At 34.7% G+C, this 21,976-nt stretch overlaps 3 protein-coding genes across 4 annotated transcripts; 2 read left to right on the top strand and 1 right to left on the bottom strand.

The window, feature by feature from the left end:
* The first annotated feature begins 1,875 nt into the window (after positions 1 to 1,875).
* Positions 1,876 to 5,520, top strand: LOC120251722 (DEAD-box ATP-dependent RNA helicase 35-like). The gene is given in 4 exon segments (XM_039260358.1): positions 1,876 to 2,037; positions 2,040 to 2,105; positions 2,108 to 2,879; positions 4,282 to 5,520. Coding segments are annotated over 4 exon segments (1,812 nt in total). The 5' UTR covers positions 1,876 to 1,928; the 3' UTR covers positions 5,147 to 5,520.
* A 4,528-nt stretch (positions 5,521 to 10,048) lies between these two features.
* On the top strand, positions 10,049 to 17,698 carry LOC120251517. 2 transcript variants are annotated; one of them, XM_039260060.1, is made up of 5 exons: positions 10,049 to 10,302; positions 11,691 to 11,939; positions 12,480 to 12,901; positions 12,985 to 14,190; positions 15,579 to 17,698. In XM_039260060.1, exons 2-4 carry the CDS (start codon positions 11,785 to 11,787, stop codon positions 14,028 to 14,030), a joined length of 1,623 nt encoding a protein of 540 aa, XP_039115994.1. In that variant the 5' UTR covers positions 10,049 to 10,302; positions 11,691 to 11,784; the 3' UTR covers positions 14,031 to 14,190; positions 15,579 to 17,698. The 2 variants fall into 2 exon arrangements, with proteins under 2 accessions (XP_039115994.1, XP_039115993.1); XM_039260059.1 differs by having other exon boundaries at positions 10,050 to 10,302; positions 11,745 to 11,939.
* Positions 17,699 to 18,718: 1,020 nt separating this feature from the next.
* LOC120251670 (cyclin-dependent kinase F-1) lies at positions 18,719 to 21,591 on the bottom strand. The gene is made up of 2 exons (XM_039260277.1): positions 21,041 to 21,591; positions 18,719 to 19,848 (listed from the first exon to the last, which is right to left on the bottom strand). Exons 1-2 carry the CDS (start codon positions 21,536 to 21,538, stop codon positions 18,937 to 18,939), a joined length of 1,410 nt encoding a protein of 469 aa, XP_039116211.1. The 5' UTR covers positions 21,539 to 21,591; the 3' UTR covers positions 18,719 to 18,936.
* Positions 21,592 to 21,976: the final 385 nt, after the last annotated feature.

Genomic DNA, 21,976 nt, shown 5'->3' with positions numbered 1-21,976 from the left:
AACCATTGGATAGTTCAATGGTGTGATATAGAAGTGCTAAGGAGGATGATAAATATTTGAATTCTTCTTTCGGCAGTTTTGTATCTGTATTCTTTATGCACTGTACACTAGCGGAGGAGGGGAGGTTAAATACTATTCATTGTCTTAAGTGCATCTTTGTACATGTCTATCCTTTTAATAAATTCTTATATAAAGAGTACTTGTCGCCTATAAAAAAAACTTGGAGAAGACAACCAATTATCCTTAAACGTAACCTCAAATCCCTAGGATCCCGTACATATAATGGGAGCGCCCTAACTAGATGTCCGCTGATACAAACCTTGCTTGATTTATGACTCTTGTAATAGTGTGCATATATAATCAAAGGCATGCATATAGGGGCAATGACAATTTACTTGTGCACCTTTACTCAGCTGACACATGGATTAGGCTATAAATCTACTCTCATACCGGAAGATTTTTTTGAGCATCATTGTGTTTGGCTCATTTCAAACCAAAGTAATGAAAATCTCGTAAATCAATCCTTGCGTAAGGGATTAGATCAAAGGCCCTTTGTTTTTTTAAAAAAAAAAATAGTTTAAAAAAATCTTAATTACACAACAGTTGTACCTGACCAACAATAACAATGATCCGTTACCATGCAACTAAGAGCTGATAGACTTTTTAACCCATATGTTAAGATCTGAGTACATAGAAAGTGAAGAGAGAGAAAAAACTATGGTTAAAAAAATCAACTTACATCTATATATATATATATATATATATATATGAGCATCAGATTTACGTATTTAATTTATATTACTTGTGAGTTGGAATGTCACATTGACATCGATTTCATCATAATTATCATATAATTGTCTCCATGGGATTAATATTAGATTCGGCTACAGTCCAGTACAATCTTCCTTCAATACTTTTCAATATAAAGTTAGATGTTTAACACACGTCTCATATATATATTTTCAATGACCAGGATTAAAATTTGATTAATATTCTTTCCATGCGTTAAAATCTAATCTAAATATTAGACAGACTCACTTTTATAAAATTTGTGCGTTATGTTTTTGGATTTTTTTATTTTTAAAAAATCTTAAAAGTTTTATTATCTTTTATTTGAACTGATCTTGTTCTTTAAAAAATAAAATTTATTATTATTTTTTTGTCTTCTAAAATAATTGCAACAAACTTTATCCTTATTTTTTTATCTTTTGCAAACACAAAATTTTTATCATCTCATATATATGATTTATTTTTTTAAATAATAAAAAAAAAAAAATTGGTTAAAACATATTAAAAAATTGAAGTACTAATTAATTTTTTTTTTAATTCGACTGGTAGTGGTAGTGCCTGCTTATGTCTATCACTAGATTTTTTATTTTTTATTTTTAACATATATTGATGTTCACATATAGATATTGACTTATTTCATAATTAAATAATAATGTGAAAATATAAAAAAGACATATCAAATATCTAAGTTTCTAACTTTGCATTGAAAAGTATTGAAAAGAGATTCTATTGACTAGAGCGGAACCTGATTAACATTTCACTAAGGTTTTGGTTATGGAGTTTGATTATAAAAGGATATTTTTATAATATGTTTATTTATTATTTTTTTTGAAATAAAATGAATAAATCATGATTTTTTTAATATGTTTGTATTTTTTTATAGAAAAAAATTATTTACAATAAAAACAAGCATCAGAAATTTTTTTAATAAATATTAATAAAAATAAACATTAAATCATAATAATTAATAAGAGATAAAATCGAGGTTTATTTATAAGCAGAAGAAATCGTTTTAAAAACTTACAAGGGTTTAATCGAATAAAACCCTTCTCAAGTTCCGCAATTTATATCATCGTCGTCCCCTTCAGACCTTTCTCTTCCTCCAAACTCTCTCCATCGCCGCCGCGCCGCCGGAAAAAATGGCCACCGCTGCCGAGAATTCTGACGATGACTACGTCGAATACATCCCCGTGAAGAAGCGCCGCGCCATGGAAGCCCAGAAGCTCCTCCATCGCCACCACTCCCACTCCCACCCTCCCCCTCTCCACCGCCGCCACCGCCACCACCACCACCACCCCTCCTCCCTCCCCACCCCTCCCCGAATCCAAGCCCAGCCTCCTTATCAAGGCCACCCAGCTTAAGCGCGACCTCCCCGAGATCACAGCCACGGAAGCCCTAGTTCAGCAGGAGAAGGAAATGATCGAGCACCTCTCCGATCGGAAAACCCTAATGTCCGTCCGGGAGCTCGCCAAGGGCATCACCTACACCGAACCCATCCCTACTGGTTGGAAGCCCCCTCTCGCCATCCGCCGCATGCCCCCTTTCAAATCCGATGCCCTTCGCAAGCAGTACCACATCCTCGTCGAGGGCGATGATGTCCCTCCTCCCATCAAGAACTTTCGCGATATGCGCTTCCCGGAGCCGATCCTCAAGATGCTTAAGCTCAAGGGCATCGTCCAGCCCACTCCCATTCAGGTGCAGGGTTTGCCGGCGATCCTCTCCGGACGGGATATGATTGGCATTGCATTCACTGGGTCTGGGAAGACGTTGGTCTTTGTGCTGCCGCTGATCATGGTGGCGGTGCAGGAGGAGGTGATGATGCCTATCCGGCCTGGGGAGGGGCCGTTTGGGCTGATTGTTTGTCCGTCAAGGGAGCTGGCAAGGCAGACGTTTGAGGTTGTGGAGCAGTTCTTGAAGCCACTGGTGGAGGAGGGCGGGTATCCGGAGGTGAGGGCTATGCTTTGTATTGGTGGTGTTGATATGAAGACGCAATTGGATGTTGTTAAGCAAGGGGTGCACATTGTCGTTGCCACGCCTGGCAGGTTGAAGGATTTGCTGGCGAAGAAGAAGATGAATCTTGATAATTGCAGGTATGAAAGATTTCTCTGAAAAATTACAGCTTTTCATTAATGAATGAGTAAAATAACTGAAGATGCTCTATGTGCACTATGCACTGATATTAGCATGATTTTTAATGGTTCTTATAACTTGCATGCTTTGATTTGTGGAAAAGGAGATCCTTTTTACAAGTGATTTTTGATATCCTAAATATTATTCTGATGACGTAGTGTTGGCCATGGAGCATGAATCTGAATATAAGAGGTGCATTGTTAGAGCTTGTATGGTCAGTCTATCATGGTCCATGGATGAGCACTCTCTAATGTGCTTGTGCCACATGTGGTTCACCAATTAATTATTTGCATGCTTGATTTTGTTGAGCAATTTTCCCTTTCGTGTATTAATCTTCCATGCATATTTATTTGAAGTAAAAATAACCTTCACTGAATTTTAAATTTTGGATACAAGAAAATTTAATGAGAGTAGAAGCCCCAAAAGGAGAATTAGGAATTTATATGATAGGAGATAATAGTGTTTTCCCTTGGAGATGGAAAATTCGTCCACCCGGAATTGTTGATTGCAAATTCTTAACCAATTAGTTGAAATAATTTGTTGATATCGCCATGATAATTTTGCTTTTTGCAACTTATACTAAAGTTCATTTTATTCTATGCCTTTCACTCTTCATCTTTGATTCTGTGGATCAGTCTTAAACCTTGTAGCCTGTTTTTTCTGCAACTAAGCATTATGTGCTTATGTCATTCATTTTTTTCACTCACAATGCTTGTTAGTTTCTTTGTTCACCAAAGGCATATTGGCATATCCTGATCTCCCTTATACCTTTCCAATCTTCTAACTTTGTTAACTTCTGTAGTTTTCGCATCTCATTTTTATTGGCTAAGAAGCACATATGTACAAGATGAATATTTAGCTTCCTTTCTCGTATCATGTTGTTTTCAAGCTACTGTTTTTTTCTGTATGCCGAACAACTTGCTCATGTTGCTTACCAGCATGCATTGTCATCTGAAGATGCCTGGTACTAGAATCAACACCTTGTCCCCATTTAATGGTCCAATAGATTTACAGGCTTTTTCTTTCTATTTTCGTCACATTTAACATAAGCCAATTTTTGGTTAGGAGAAGTTTATATTTGGTGTGATTGAGGGAAAGTAGAGGACATAAAGATGAGTTGAGAAAATTATTTGTTTGTGTTTGGTTGACTGCAAAAAAGAAAAAAGGATGATGTATTGGCAAATGACGGGAAACATATTAATACATCTCCAAGATTTAAATTAATTTTCCTCGCGTCATTTTGCATTCTTATCTTTTCCTCTATTTCCCTTAATCATGCACATCCTCAAAGTTGTAAAATACACAGAGTGAAAGTTTAAGTGTTTTCAGTTTCTATAATTCTCTTTTCATCTTCTGCCGCAGGTACTTGACATTGGATGAGGCTGATAGGCTTGTTGATTTAGGATTTGAAGATGACATTAGGGAGATCTTTGATCATTTCAAGGACCAGAGGCAGACGCTGCTCTTCTCAGCTACCATGCCCAAAAAGATACAAAATTTTGCAAGAAGTGCACTGGTGAAACCTGTGACTGTCAATGTTGGGAGAGCTGGAGCAGCAAATTTAGATGTCATACAAGAAGTGGAATATGTGAAACAAGAGGCCAAGATTGTTTACCTCCTTGAATGCCTTCAAAAGACACCCCCTCCTGTGCTTATCTTTTGTGAAAACAAGGCTGACGTTGATGACATCCATGAGTATCTCCTGTTGAAAGGAGTAGAAGCAGTAGCCATTCATGGTGGCAAAGATCAAGAAGAAAGAGAAGATGCTATCAAATTTTTCAAATCTGGGAAGAAGGATGTCCTTGTTGCCACTGATGTCGCCTCAAAGGGTCTTGATTTTCCAGACATCCAACATGTGATTAACTATGATATGCCAGCTGAAATTGAAAACTATGTGCATCGTATTGGACGAACCGGAAGGTGTGGGAAAACTGGCATAGCGACAACATTCATAAACAAGAACCAGAGCGAAACAACTCTTCTAGATCTTAAACACCTGCTGCAAGAAGCGAAGCAGAGAATCCCGCCTGTGTTAGGAGAGCTTAATGATCCAATGGAGGACGGTGATGCTATTACTGATGTAAGTGGGGTCAAGGGATGTGCTTACTGCGGTGGGCTTGGACATCGTATCCGTGATTGCCCCAAACTCGAGCATCAGAAAACCATGGCAATTGCAGGTTCAAGACGTGACTATTTTGGTTCAGGTGGTTACCGAGGAGAGATGTGATCAAGCCTTTGAATTGCTTCTAAAAGGTAATGCAAAGATTAAAGCTGGATGAACTGGTGAGGATGAATGTTCATACCAAAGTTATTCTGAATGAAATTCTCAAAGAAATTGATTTCTTAGTGCTATAACTATAACATCTAAGAAACAACGACGATCTGTTAGGATGGATGTTCAAATTGCCTCCTGTTGATTTTATTCTGAATGAAACTCATAAAGGAATTGATCTGTTGATCTTGTAACATATAAGATACATTTCTTCTCCTCAAAATCATGGTTTGGCAGGATGATTATATTGTATAGTATGCTGCAGTGCTGGCAATGTATTCCTTCAGGCATATTTTTCATCTGTGTTTTTGCCTAAATTGTTCTATTTATACTTGCCTCTTTTTTCTTCTTTTTCTTTTTTCTTTTTCAATTTTAATGTTTTTATAGCCAATGAACTTTGTCTGATCTTTTAATGTAAGATTAGGTATATATATATATATTGAAATTCAAAATATTCAACTATGCTATTATTATATCATAATTACCATCTTAATATAACTTACATGGTTGTCAATCATTGAAATAGTTAACATAATAGATTTATTAGCACTAATCTTTCTTTACATTTTTTTGGGGCCAGATTAAATGTTAACTTAAATGTTGATGAAAAATTAATGATAAATAAGATACTTAATTGTGAGTAAAAACTTTGTCTTTTTCCTGGTAATCATATAAATAAAGTATGCTTATTATATAATCAACTTCATTATAAACAAATATTTATGAGCTAATGACATCTCCTGAATGTGTGGGAGTCGTTGGGCTTTTGTTCCACCTTCACTTTCTCATCCCTAGCGTTACAACCACCTGGTCTCTTGTTTATGTCATGTTCACAAGTACAAATTTATCAATTTTCCCTCTTTATTCTATATTGGAAATACAAAAAAAAAAATAATTAATACAAAATAATAATAATTTTACTGATTATTGTACAAATATACTGGATATACGCCACCGATTTGTTGGTCTATCGGCACTAAATCTTATAATTAGAGTGTTCATGTCCTGTCTAGAAAATGTGTGTGGACTTCAACTCATATAAGATGAAAACATAAGTGTATTTAAAATAGTAATTTCATATTTGTGAATGTCCCGATATATAACTTGTCCACATTTTATTTTAAAAAAATTACAGTGGATACATCAATAATATGAATTTGACTTTAAAATCTATTAATAATTTTTTATTATTTTTATCATATTGATATCATACCACCTTTCATTGACCATAAATATTTATATATGTAGCATGAGCTCCAAGAATTAAACAATAATTCACTCATTAAAGAAAAAAAATACCATATAGTTATAAAGATATAAACAATTTAATTATTACCTGCAAATTTCAAAATTGGTTAACATAGATGACTTCGCCACTGCTTCATTTGCAGACATATAAATCATAAGGATTAATCTATATGACATGTATTTTTAAATCTTTATTAAATATACTGAGAGTTTAAGTTTCATCCAATTTTAACAATAAATCAAATACAAATCTTTAAATTATACTTAGGTGGTATTTGATTAAATATAGTTAAAAAAAGACAGTGGATTTCATATTATAATGTATTTATAACTCGCTGTTCTTGAGAATACAGTGTAAGTGTTAAATCCAGTATTTAATTAAATATATTTTAAATGCATTGGATTATAAAATTTTGTATTTGGTATATAGTTACATATTTTATTAATTATAAAATATACCATTATATTTTTGTTAATTATAAAATAAACAATATATATAGTTAATTTAATATATTATTATGTTTTTTTATGCATTAATTTGTTTTATATGTTTAATATTTATATTAAATATAATGTATACTATCAGTTATTGTTAAAATTTAGTTATAAAATAAATTTGTTTTCTAAAATTTTTATAAGTTTTGAATTAAAATATAAAATTAATTTAAATATTTCTATAAATAATAAAATAATTTTTAGAAATATCAAAATGATTTAAAATAGATACTTTCATGACTCTCGTGACAATCATATGTCTCGTCATTAGTACTTCAAATCTCCAACGTCTTCTGAGATATATTTAAAAACATGTCCATTAAATTTGCATTTACATCAATTTTTTAAATCTCATTAAATAAATAAAGTTTTTTAATAAAATTTTGTAACTCCAAAAATATATGGAGTTTCTAATCCTCCCAACAACAAAAACACCTGGAATAAAAAAAACATAGTTCTTTATAGATATCTTTTGAAAATTATTTTTACACATCTAACTTATGAGAAGAATAAAAAAAAAGATGAAATATAATAAAGTGACAGGTACTTAAAGGAACAACACATCACCACCTCAACCAATTTAGGTACCTTTGTCACTAATAAATTAAGGCAAGGAAGGGTACCTACCAACCAAGAATAAGCAACAAGAAAAGTAAAGGTCTTTACAACACTACCCCACACACCACCCCCACCAACAAAAAAAAAAGGTTTTAGTTTTATTATTTCATTTCTACATCTTCACCTTCATCCATCACCTTTTTTGTTTTCATGATAATTTGATGTTGCTCTCATTACCATTAATGAGAAAATAATAATAATAATAATAATAATAATAATGTGATGTTTTTCTCCAAAAAAAAAATTTTTTTTTGATGTTCTTGTATTTATTTCCTTTGTCTAATCATATCCTCTTAAAGTAAAATAATTATTTATTGTTCTTTATTGGAGATAATAATCAAGTAATTAATCTAGTACCAATCTTTGTATTTATTTTTTGTGATTTTTACCATACATGGATGAGCCACGTCAGGAGCTTGCACAGACGTTGAATTACTACATCAACCCATTTGCACCCTTACCTTATGTGAGTTGATTTTGAAACTATCTCTTCAGCAATAACATAAACATCATATGCAGGAGACCCAATGTTAATAGACCAAAATGTTTTTTAGTTTGTGTTTGGTTCTTATTGTTCAACTTCATATGCATGTAGTTTACTTAGATTATTTTTTTATTTTTTTCCAACTTAATCTTATAAAAGATGCTTGCTTTCAAGTTACATCTCTTTATAATGTGTCTCCACTTAATCTTGTTCTAATTATATCTTAATCTCATAATATCAGTAATTGCACTTTATGATAATTCTTAACATCTTGATAGTGTTTTAGGAAAGTAAGGATTTGATTTAGAAAAATGCTAAGCCTGTCTTAATGACATCTTAATCTCATGATGATTTCCATTTTTTTTAATTATAATAAGAGAAACCTTGGTACTTATAAATTAACACTTTATGTAGTATTTTATATTACATAGAAAAGCATACCCTTAAAACATGGATAAAATCAAGTATAATTAACCAAAAGTTTTATTTTGATATGAATAAATAACTTAGTATATATATATGTAGATAATTAAAATACTACTATTTATTTCTTAGGATATGGATTAAATAATTAAATGAGAAATTGAAAACCAGTTAAAGAGGTTATATAGAAGCTAGAAAGGGACATCCTTAAAATGAGATTTTCTTTTATTATATTATTAAGTGCTAGTTCCACAAAGAAGAAGACACACAAAAAGTTCCTCCCTTTTTTAAAAAAAAAATAAAAGATGACAGCCTTATAATGGCAAATACTCCATTAAATTAAGTTTTGACTTATGAATTAGGGTTTCTTTAGGGTTAAGTAAATGGAGGACTTGAAAAGAAAAGAAAAAGTTCTTATTTTTACATTTTTTTATTGAATGTGTGTATATATATATATATTACTCAGAGACCAAGTAATTATATATTAAATATTTATGTAAGCAAGTGTTTTTTAATTAACTTTTTATATTAATTAAGTAGTCCATTGAATGAAGTTTTGACTTATGACTTAGGTTTTGGGTCAAGAAAATGGAGGAAGAGAAAAAGAAAAGAAAAGAAAATGGTTTTTCTTCATGCACTATTTGTTCCCTGATTTGGATATATAAACACATATATATTTTATTTAAATATTATTCCATATGTAATTCTATATTAACTATGTGCATATTATATATAACACAAATATTTTTGTTAAAATTTTGATATTTTCTAATATATCCCATCAAATTAACTTTTATATTTTTAATTGCATGTTTGTTGTATTTTTGAAAATTTATCTTTTACTTATTGAGTTATTCTCCTAGTAGAGAAAATGATTAATTTTATTTAAATAATTAATAGTATATGTTTTTATTAAAATAAAATCTAATATTTTTAAAATATTGTTTCTACAGAACAACATGCCAAGAGATGAGCTCTACAACACTAGTACACTTTCCCATGGGAGTTAAAATTTAAACTTATTTTCTCAAATGAACCAATATCTTACACAGATAACTCAATAGCTATGATTAAATTGTAATTGGTTTTTTTAAAATGTTATTTTTATATATAATATAAAAATAAATCCCAGCTATTTTAAAAAAATTTAATAAACATAAATAAGCATTATTAAACTAACCTCATGAATAAAATAAATTTAATAAGGTACCAGCATCCATTCTCTTGCACATTCATTCTCTTGGACATTGTACATCCACTCACCCAAAGTTAGGGTTAGGGTTAGGGTTAGGGCTAGGGTTAGGGTTAGGGTTTCAATTGGATGGTGCTCTCTTTGTAAGAGAGATGGTTCAGTGGATGGTGGGGGCATCCCATTCCCTCTTCCATCTCTTTCTTTCTCTCTCTCCACATTACCCTACATTACCCCTAGTATATTGTATGTATGTGTGTGCAGGGGTGACATGTCACATGCCATTCATGGGTATTTTAGGTATTTCATCTCATAATTCAATTAAAATTTTCCTGTATAAAAATTATAAATATTTATTTATTTTATTTATTTATTTTTATGTGTTTGTGTTGCCATAGATTCTCTCTCTTTCTCATACCCTCAAAACCCTAACCCAAGAGAGAGAGAGAGAGAGAGAGAGAGATAAAGGGACAAAAGAAAAGCTAGGGTTTTCCCATGCCTTTGGTTCCCAAATTCTAACCCTTTCTCGGGATCGATCTATCTTGCAACGCGGACCACCATCTGTATCGCATGGAGATCGAGCTGGTTGTCTTGGCCGCTTGTTTTCCAGTGGAGTAGAAGGTCGGAGTTTGTGGAATAAGCTGAGGATTTGAGGTGGGTGTTGTAAATCTTGTTCTTGAGTTTGTTGTTGTTGTTTTGGAGGTCGCCCAATTCTTGGTTTTTTTTAGAGCGTTTTTATTGGGTTTTTCGTGGGGTTTTTGTTTATGGAATTAGAGGTGGTGTTTGATTGGTTTTTGCTTGTGGTTTTTGATTTATTTGGGCTTTGGTGATGGATTCGAGGATGAAGTCGTTGGAAAAATGGGTTCTTTTTTTTGGTTAGTTTAGTGTGGTTTATGTTTCAGGCCTTTGGTTGTGTTATTATATGTATTATGCTGAAGAAAACACCATACTTTTGATCGTATTTGTGTGATCTTCTTATCTTTTATGGGTTATCACTCGTGCTTGATAAAAAAATACATGGTTTTGGGATGAAAAGTGTTTTTATTTTTATGATTCTATTTCGACGATAACAATGAATTTTGGGTTTGATGTACTTTTGTTGCAGTATTTTGATGTGTGTTAGTATTATATGAACTCATGAAATGGTTATCTGTTTTGTAGTTATTTTGGCCTTCAATCTTGCTTAGTTAATTGAGTTTTGACATGTATACGCATGATATGACCAAGGGTTTTATGTTTTGCTGCTGAGATTGGTACGTCAAAGCTTTCTTTTCTTATATTTTATGTGACCAGTGTGCTCTCTTGACGGTGAACCCTAGCATTTTCTTCCTTTTTTTCACTGTGATGCTTTGATTTTAGTTTCGTATAATACTGTGGATATGATCTTTTCTTACTTATATCTCCTTTTTCTTTCTTTTCTATATAAGCTGTTCATGTTCAATGACCGTTATAATTAAGCTTTGCTTTCGTCTTGAGATGTTTGGAATCATTTACTTGCATGCCCACTTTCTTCTATATTCTTGTGATGGTGCACCGATTGATAAGGTACTTTGGATAGTAGCTCCTGTTTCAAGGATGTGTTTATGCTTGGATATCGGTTGTATTGTCTTATATCTCTTGCAGTTCATTGTAGAACTATCCTTATGAAAGAAAATGAGTTGATTATTCTTTCTTCGGTTTCTTCGCCCTCGGTGCATGCATACATGAACCTCTATATATTTCATTTGTTAAAACATCATAAAGGTTTGAAGCTTAACTTCTCATAGAATATATGACTTCATAACCTTCCTCTTGTGTTGTATTTACATCTGTTACATTGTTGCGTCATTTTACCATATGTAGAGGCAAGGCTCTCGTTGATACCTTGTACAACGTAATGCAAACCATTGTTTTTATTCCCGTTATATATATTATGATATCGAAATTATAAATAAGTGGTTTTCTTTTTGGTAAGACACGCTATTTACAATGATGCATTATTGTACATGTACGTAAATCCTATCCATTTGGTGTATTGACAAGATTTGTCTTTGATTGCGAAGGCCTGTTCTTAAACGTCAGCATTTTGGAAGTTAACATCTTTTGTACACCTATAGGGCGTGCTCGAAAGAGATATTATTATGTTGGTTTCACGGGATGGAAGTGAGCTACGTGGAGGACCTCAACTGTGGGACAATGTCCCCCGGTTTTGCTCCGCAGCCTGTTCCTTCAAGAATTGAATTGAAGCCTGTTGATCTAGCTGCAGCTGATGATGAAAAAGAGACAAACAAATGCGAGCATTTCACCATTCGGTAAGTTTGACCATATTTTAATTTTTATTTTATTTTATTCTATGCTGTTATAGTTTACTTATGTAAATCCAAGTGGATACTGGAACATTTGGATTAAACCTCAGTCATTAACTGCAAAATCCCTAATTTAGCAATTTAGGTTGGCTCAACACAGTTGCTTCCTTCTTATTCATGATGTTGATCAGGACCTAATTTCTTGTGATGTGACCGCATAAAACTCATTTAGTATGAGATCAATTGTCTTTTAAAGCTAGATAATTCTGAAAGATGAAACTTATAAAAACTTTATAAACCACACTAATTTGTTATCTTGGCACTAGGCATTTTGTTTTGTGAATGAGTAATTCTCCTTAAAGGAAATATGATACATACTCCAGGAGAATTTAGTAAGCTGCTCTCTGCTTTAGATAGAAATATGCTCATTAAAAGATGAGTCCTTCACTTGTATTTCATTCCTTTATTTCAAAATTTGATTTGCCATAGATATGTTTTGCGTCAAAAGCTATTAGTTCCTGATGAGTTATCCTTCATTAAGTGCAGTGGTTATGTTGCTGAAGTTCGTAAGAGAGATACAAAGATTGGTTGTCCATTTGCTTTGCTTCAAAAGCATATCCCGGATCAACATGCCTGCTCGCTTCCTCCTTTGTCCATAACTAAATTTAGATGGTGGAATTGTCATAACTGTCTTCACAATTCATTATCTGCTGAAACTGCAGTATCAGATGGGGTGTTTACGGGTGCTGCAAATGGTGAAGGAAAACATCAGATTTTTTCCTCTGAGGCAAATGAGAATGTTGCATCACATCCTTCTGGCCTCCCAAAACAATCTGATGGCAAAAGCTCTGATGAAAGATCAACTGAAGCCGGTCGCTCTTCAACTGTAAGCAGTAGTGGGTTCAACCCTCAGTTACATTATGGAAAGAAAGAAAATGAGTCTCTAATTGCCGAGCTTGGCAAAGGAGGTACACCAGAATCCTCTTGTAATATTATATAACTTCATAACATCATTATTAAAATTGAGTTAACTTGTCCTTATTCTTTACAGGTTGTGTAATATCCAGTGGTTATTGTGATAATTCTCAAGAAAAACAGAATCTGTTAGGGAAACCTGGTCTGGCACATGCAGAGGGTGAAATAATACAGCCAATAGAGACAGGTCAAAGGGAAAAAATTTTCTGTGCAGAAGGTTCTGAAACTGCTTATCAAGGAAAGGACAATCCTGAAATGATAGTAGATGTGAAAACAATGGTAAACGAGTTAAATTATGGTATCAGTGGCCGTGAAATGCCTGGAGTCATTCCTATCTCCTGCAGCAACATTATTGCAGCACCAACCGAGAAACATGGCCGCATTCTTGCTGGAATAACCGACTTAAAGGAGCCATGTAATAGTACTGCCATAAAATGTGTCTTGCCAATGGATGCTGTTTCTCCTTCCCATGCATCTGATGACTGCAATGCGTCAAATGTTGACATGCAGCTGGTTTATAATAGGATTGAAACTGAAAATGATGCCAGCCAAAGCACTTCAAATGCAAATTTGCAGCATAGGAAAGCTCGCAAAGTGCGACTTTTGAATGATATTTTAAAAGGCGAGGAATCACGTGTGGCTGACAAAGTTTTTGATTGTTATGCTGATGAAAAAACAAATGAAAATAAGAATTGCAAAGGAAAAAGGCCAGATGCACAGAAAAGGAAAGCAACATATTTGCATCATAACAAATATTATGCTACCAAGAAAAATAGAGTAAAGCCCACAAGGCACCATTATAGTAATGAATTACATCAGGATGAAGATGATGGGCCTTCCCTAATGCATTGGTTACAGAAGCGATGCAAGAAGTCTCTCTCTTTAAAGGGAGATAACGAAATCAATCATGGTGGAAATGAGGTCGGTTTAACTAAGATTTCTGGTGATGCATCTCCGATGGTTCATCATGTTGAAAGTTGTGGAATGAGAGAAGAAAAAACAGTTATCAGGGAAAGGAAGCAAGCAGAATCTTTGACATCAAGTCAAATTCTCCAACAACGGAGCATGAATGGCAAGAATAAAATGATCATTGAAAGATCTACCAACCAAAGAATGCAGTAACAAAACAGTACGTACTACAGAAGGAGCTGGGATCTCTGAGAATAATGTGCACCATTGCCATGAAATTCTAAGTGACACCCTCAAAAAGGTTATACTTAAAAAGAAGAAAAGCAAGGCACCACGAGGCCAAGATGATCCTTCTCAGAAGCTAAGGTTGAAGGTAAACCCTTAAGATCTTTCCAATAACTGGTTGCTCCTCTTCCCTTTAGTTTCACTACTTACCAAATCTGGTTCTTTTACTAACTTGAAACTTGAAAGCATGCCTTGATGGTTTTTTATTGTTGGCTTCTTTATAGAACATTATTTACATGCCTGTTTGATTTGAGCTTTCTCTTGGGTGAGCTCCAAGCTTAAGGTTGTCCACTTTACATGTTAGACTTGCTAATGTAAGTGACAAGTTTTTTGAGGTGAACTAGTGAGTTTATTGACCATGTAATATAAATGGTAATTTTTCGTCTTCATAGTACATGAATTTTTCATGAGTACACTACCTGCATATTGTTTATATAAAGAAGACAGAATTGGTGTAATTCTGGCCTTCATGCAAAAAGATGAACTTTATGTTGCAGTCTCTGAGGAACTCTTCTCCACATGTCTATGAGTAAAGAATGCTAGATGTTATCATACTGTTAAATTTTCGTGTGTAAAATATAATGCCAGATTATCTTAAATTCATGGGATATTTCCTTTTCCTAAAAGTTCTATGAATTGTCAGATTTTGGGTTACCGTTTTATGAAGAGCAATAAAAATTGTTTCAACAGAGATAGTTTCGTGTTTGTTATTTTTCTTCTCTTTTAAAAGATGTTATTTTGAAGGTGGAAAATGTTCATTTCATTAGATTATCAGGGGACTCAATAAACATCTATTCTCTAAAGTCTATTCTACTTTGACAACAAGGATTATTTATTGATTCTTCTCCTGAAATGCATTAAATAACTTCCGCCAGAGCAAATTTTATCCAGATCTAAGCATTTTAGCTAACCGGAAGTGCATTTTTTGTCTCGTTGTTGCCAAAAATTTTAAAATGCCAGGTAGCCAAAAGTATTGTATTGATCATGTTATTAGCATCTGTTCAGGGAAAAGGAGATCAAAATCACTTGGAAGAATGAGATAATAGGAAATCTAGAATTAGAAATATTAGTAAGGATAGTTTTATAAACTTAATTTGAAATCCTAATCTTGTGTGCCATCATCATGCTTATCATTCAGAGCAAGATTTCCCTAAAATGGCTTTTTCAATTCCTCGCTTATGGCAAATAATTGTGTATATTAATATTGGGTATCTTAAAGATCTAAGCTCTCCAACTTCTTGTTTGACTAGCTGCATGTTGAATATTTGTAACTATGACACGTATCCACTTGAATAAATTCTGATTTTCAGTTTTCACCCTACCTTCTTAAAAAATAGTCATATTCATACTATTTCCACTGTTTCCCGTATGATAAGGTCAATAATTGATAACTCTGTCCTGATATGATACATCTTGGCGTAAACATTGATTATTCATACATTTAAGTTGGTGTATGTATATATATGGCTTTTTCAGGGATCTTTTGGTGGGCACAAGAGCAAACCAATCAATAATTTTAAAGTGAAGAAAAAGATTATGAAGCAAAGAACCATGCAGGAAGGCAAGCTTGAAGCTGCAGATGACTTTCCAATGGATATAGTTGAACTCTTGGCTAGAAACCAACATGAAAGGCGTTCGTTAAATGCTGACATTGCTGCTGAAAAGTTGCAAAACTTATCAGAGATGGCTGAAAAATTGACGGATTATAAGTTTCTAGATGACTTCAAAGATCAGGGACACAAGGTATCACATCAACTAGATAAGAATCTTTCCCAGCAAAAATCTCTGCCCAACAATGAAGAAGATAATGCTCCACCTCCTGTTAGGATTGACCTGAGTGTGGGCCATCGGATGAATGACTACCATTCTTTTAGCTATGCTAAGCAAGGGCTGTTTCTTGCCTCTGAAGTGCCCAAAGCACTTTCACACAACAGTGGTCATCCAATAACTGAAGGCCAACATCCAGTTGGCACGATGATCAACTGCCTTCCACACAAGTTTTGCTGCGATAGAGTCGCTTTGCATGCCTCACAATCATTTCAGACAGCTAATGCAGGAACAGATCAACATTCATTGAGAAATACCCACTACATGCCATCAGTCCCAATTAGTAGCTCGAACCTTGGACTTGTCACTGGAAAACCCATTGATTACTTCATTCAGGAAAGTCTCTTCCCATTTCCTGAAGGAAGCCTCAGGACTGCTGCTGACAAGACTAATAGTCAAGTAACAATGAACCCAAGCGATGCCCGGCCTCATATGCAGAAGAGGAAGGCTCTTGAATCTTCAATCCACAGGAAAACAGCTCAGCATTCTATGTCCATGTTTGCAAATGCAGGTGAGTGCCAGTCGAGATTTATGATGCCATTGAATACAAACACCAATGACACAACCGCAGCAATGCATATGTTAACACTGACTAATTGGGCGGCATATTCGAGAGAACATCTCTGTGGAGCACCTATGGATTTGAACGCATATGGTTCTCATCATGAATCAGAATTTCATTATGCTGATATCAACACATATAAGCACCCATGGATAAATGGAAATCCTGATCAAGAACTGCAACCAGGAAATTCATGCAAATCCTATTCGTCCAGTTCCCAGAGTTGGTGCGCTAGATTCTTTATTGCATGAAGAACTATCTACTAATTCTAACAATTGTAGAGCACCATGTAGTTTCAAGGATGGGCATTCCAATCAGCTGTCATCTTTCAAAACAAATAGGCCATTGAAAATGAAAGACTCGGAATCAAAGTCCCAAGCGAAAATGGCAAATTGTCAGATATCCACTTCTAGAGATGAGGAATTCTGAACATATAGTGGCTTCTTCAGATTCTCATCCATATGCTGGAGGAGGTTCACAGGGAAGGATTGCTGCTGCATCTTCAACTGGGATCAAGAGCAAAGGCGGGACAGTTCATCCTTGTAAAAGTGCATACAGTACGACCATCTGTGTTGTTAACAGAAATCCTGCCGACTTTACCTGTCCAGATGAAGACAGTGAGTACATGGTAGGGTATGAATGGTTGAAGCCTAGAGATAAACTCTCCTCCGAAAGTATACGCTGTTCATCCCGTGTAGATGGTCAGAAACGAAGGAAAGTGAAGAAGCTCGCCGCATTGAAAGGGATCATGAGAAGCTGATTTCTTTTCGATTAATCAGATCTCTTATGGTGGAAATAGTGGTTTTTATTTTACAAAAGAAGTTAGAATAAATATAACCTGCGATCCTAAAATAACGGACAGACTTGCATAAATACTCAGGTTTCCCCTTGCAACACTTGGGCCTTTAATGCACATAATGAGCTTGAAGATGAGAAACATGACTTCAGTCATGAATGAGGTGTGTGTTAGCATTTGCTGAAGTTTTATGATGGCGCACAAATAATATCCGTTGTAATTAAATTATCGAATTTGAGTTGCTTGTGTTGCCCTTGATGTTTTTACAGGGTTATAATGTGTTCTCCAATAAGTCCGTGATGATACATTTGTCTTGTAACTGGTTAAAAAGTCTTGTATGTTTCAGTGTTTGATGCTTTGTATATAGCATAGATAATATATATAACAGGGTTGTGACCCTTCTGTGAGTAAGCTGGTTGAAATATTACAGATATCAAAGTGTGGCATGTATGTTATGGAATGATCCAATTTAGAAGGATTTATTATTTTATGGTATCAACTAGTTCCAAGCAGTGAGCTTAAATTCAATGCAGATGAGTTCTTTTTTGGTGTCATTTATTTCTGAATGGCGTCTGTTTGTGTTGATCTCTGAGCTAATAAAATCAGATTATAATTCTTAAGATAAGTACATATTGGTATTTGTTATATATATATTTTATGTTTTATAGTTTTTGAAAATGTGTCTTCATGTCTAATGTGTTTATTGTGATTTAGGAGCGAGTGAACAAGATAAGAACGATCAAATATGATAAATTATCGTATTTTGTTATTATCTTTTGTTTGGTAAACTAATAAACTTTTTTTTTTTATTTCTATTCAGTCTTTATATCATGTCGTTCTATTCGGTCTTTATATCATGTCGTTGAACAGGCCTTTAATACCTACTTTATGGATGCATGATAATTCTTATTTTTGTTATTTTACATTTAAGAAATTGAAATATATTTTTTTTTATTAGTCTGCAATGATTAATAAGACCAACAGCTTGAGTCGTTTACAAGATATTATTCAAGATTTATATTGAAATAACAGATGTTAAATCACAATAAATGCATAAGATGTGGATGGGTGATATGCAAAAATAAAAAATAAGTCCCCCTTTTATAACATTTTAAAACACACCTCAATCAACCAACAACCAACGCCGCCCCCCCAACACAAACAACAACAACAACAACAACAACAACAACAACAACAACAAAAAAATTTGAGGCAAACAACAACAATTTGAGGCAAACAACAACAACAACAAAAATTTGCTCTCCTCAATTAGTCAATTTGAAGGAACACCATTGTTTTACAGTTCATTGCAATAACTGAAACATAATTGAATTGGAGGTTTCATGGTCGCCTTGGGATTTTCATCAAAACATTTGCATCAAATATACTTGAGCCTCAATTCTTCTCTGATAACATCTGCCCACAAATAAATAGTTAAAGAACAATTATTTGATGATTTAAAAACATGAAAATGGATACCAATAATACAATTGTCCACTGACTATAGATTTGATTTAGTAGTAGAAAACATCATTAGATGAAACAAGCAAAGCACATTGTCAGAAGAGAAGAACAGGTTGTGTATTATATGATGTTCCAAGGCCAGAAGTATTTCCATGTTTGATAGCAAAGGTATGATGATGAACAAGTCAGGAGAAGCGAATAGAGAAACCCTTCTCAGTGTTTGACACATCCATGTGACCAAACTCCTCAAGATCGGAATCGGATTCCATATTCGCATAACCATTAAACTCTCCGGAGGGTCCCTCATCATGTGCTTTCTTCGAGGAAGGAACGTTCAATTCGCTCAAAGGTGTAGGCAAAGGTTCTTCGGTGAAATAAGTATCAAGAAGCAGTTCCATGGCAGTAGCTCTACTTGCAGGGTCATAGCAAACAAGCCTCTTCACCAAATTAACTTCAGAGGGAGAACGATTCGGCAGGCATGCTTCCAAGCTGATTGGAATCTCAACCTTGTTAAATGATATCTTATTGTAATCAGGCCACTTAGAACAACCTGGGTAGGATTCTTCGTTCAAATCACCCAAGACAGAGATGACCTTCGCTAGTTGATCAATGTCTGAAGTTCCAGGAAAGAGAGGTTTTAAACTTAAAAGCTCAGCAAAAATGCAGCCCAATGCCCATAGATCGATTTCTAGCCCATAATTAGTGGAGCCGAAGAGAAGCTCAGGTGCCCGAAACCATCGTGTCCCGACATAAGAAGTGAAGGCACCAGATTCATGTTCAGCACTCTCATCATCCACAGAAAAATAAGAGCCTTTGTCTGGATCCTCTTCCATCTCACCAGTACTGCAAGTAGCTAGACAAGACACATCACCATCTTGCAGATTACTCTCCTTATCAGTATCATCGGTTACGTGTCTCTTCTTGAAGCCATCTAACTGTTGAAGATAATCTTCTTCATTAAGAGGTCTCAACTCTTGGGAAGTCTGGTTTTCGTATCCTTCAACTGATGACTGGTTCACCTCCTGATCAGTGGTGGGAGGGTCAGGCATCCATTCCTCATTTGTTGGGACTTGCTCAAAGGCATTAAGTATCCTTGACTGGCAAAAAAGCAACACAAGATATTGTATGAACGAAGATCTTTGGCATTTTTCCTGCTGAAAATTGAATTGCTGACTGCTAGAGAAAAATTAAACAGTAAATGGCCTAGCATATGCAGGCGCACCTGTACATTTAAAAATACATTGAAGCAAAATAAGATATAAAGGCAGTGACAGTTATGTAGAAGATGAAGATAGATATGGAAACTATACTTTTCCCGGTTCAATACAAGGAATTGAATTAAGACCACTATACTGGCAGCTATTCCAACTTTGCTATTTTAATTTCAAAAGCCTATGCTTAAGGCCCATGCCTCTCTGATGCATAGTTTATGCTCAAGAATAATAATGCTTTAAAGAGCGGAAAACGGAACTAAGAAGGTGAGAACTCAAAGTACAAGGTGACCATTCACTGAAAGATTCTAAAATGAAACAGAGACATTTAACTCAAAATTAGTTTGGACTGCAGATGAAAAACTGATCAAAATCAATATCCATTAAATTGATATAGAGGCATATATAGGTGGCAGTTAAGTTATTTCAATCAGGAGGAAACCATTAGGAAAATAAAGGAGAAGCAGATCATACTTATAGGCCTCCTATTCTTTCATTTTCTCAGTAATTCTGCAGGAAAAACATTATATGCGCTATTTTTAATAAAAGTCAATGTCTTTCAGAAGATAATTCAATAGCTGAAGTTCAGATTCCTATCCTTCGATGAATTATACTATATTTCATGAGAAACTATCCCTCATTGCAACAAAACTGATAACGCAATTGGATTTAAAACTTCATCCAAAGATGTTGCTTTTGCAAGGCATATTCATTCCTTCATATAACAAGAGAAATTCAAAATGGGAGAACTACTGAATCCTCACACTAAAAATTAAGAAAACAAGATAGACAACACAATTAATGGAGATCAAAAAGCTAGCTAATTAAAAAAAAATTCAATCTTTTTATGATTAAAAGAAAAACTAGACCATTCATTCACTTGTTAGAGGAAATAGCCAACAAATTCTACACCAAAACTACCACAACAAAACATCAAGCTAACAATTTCCAAAGGAAATCAGTCAGAGAATACATCAACAAAAGCATAGCATAATAAAAAGGAAACCCAAACCAATTCCCACTGCAAATCCATTAAATAAATAAATAGATAAATCCTTAAAGCAGATTCTTTCCATACCTGACCAAAATCCGCGAGCTTAAGGACACCATCAGCACCGATGAGTAGATTAGACGGCTTGAGATCACGATGCGCGATCCCTCTCCGATGGCAAGCGTCCACTCCGCACAAGATCTGGAGCATCCACTGCTTCACATCCCCGACCCCAATCCCTCCATCCCTCCTCTTCCCCTCTTTGATCACCGTCGCGAGGTCAGTCTGGAAGAACTCCAGCACGAGGACGGCGTCCTCGCCATCTTGCCAGAAATGCTCGATGAGGTTGACGACGTTGGAGGAGCCACGAAGGGCCTGGAGGGCCTCGATCTCGCGCAAGGAGCTCTGATAATCGTGCACCTCCTTAAGAGCGACAGTGAGACCATCGGAGAGGCGGCGGGCACGGTAGACGTCAGAATAAGCGCCGGAGCCGATACCTTCAAGGATCTCGTAGCGGGCGGTTATCTCTACGCGGCCGTAGATGCTCCAGCTCCGGCGGCCGCCGGCGGAGGAGCCGCCCTCCATCCCTGGCCCTTGGGCTTGCTGCTCCGATGAGATCGAGTGGAGGGAGTGAGAACGAAATTTTATAATTATTGAAATTAATTATTAAATTTTCAAATCCACCCCTGAAAACCTTTTATTTCTAAACTAGTCCACCAGGAAATTACAAAAAAGCCCACATAATTTATGGATTTGAAAACCTTTGAAGCCTGAAATTTCAAACCTTTTATTTTTTAATAATGTTGCGAAAATGGTATAAGAAAATGTTTCAAACATGATTAAAAAATTAGAGTAAACAACCATTTTGACTCTTTGAGTGATAAAACTTGCATTTGAAGCACTGGCTTCATCATATAATAATTTTTCATTGATTGAATAAAAAATTATCAGCTTCTGACTGACCACATTATACTCAAATATAATCAAACTTCACATATACTGCTGAACTTTTGCAGGATCACA

The sequence above is a fragment of the Dioscorea cayenensis genome, chromosome 20 (assembly GCF_009730915.1).
Source record: "Dioscorea cayenensis subsp. rotundata cultivar TDr96_F1 chromosome 20, TDr96_F1_v2_PseudoChromosome.rev07_lg8_w22 25.fasta, whole genome shotgun sequence".
Classification (NCBI taxonomy): Eukaryota; Viridiplantae; Streptophyta; class Magnoliopsida; order Dioscoreales; family Dioscoreaceae; genus Dioscorea; species Dioscorea cayenensis.
The sequence above is the reverse complement of the archived record's forward strand: the minus strand, read 5'-3'. Positions and strand labels throughout refer to the sequence as shown.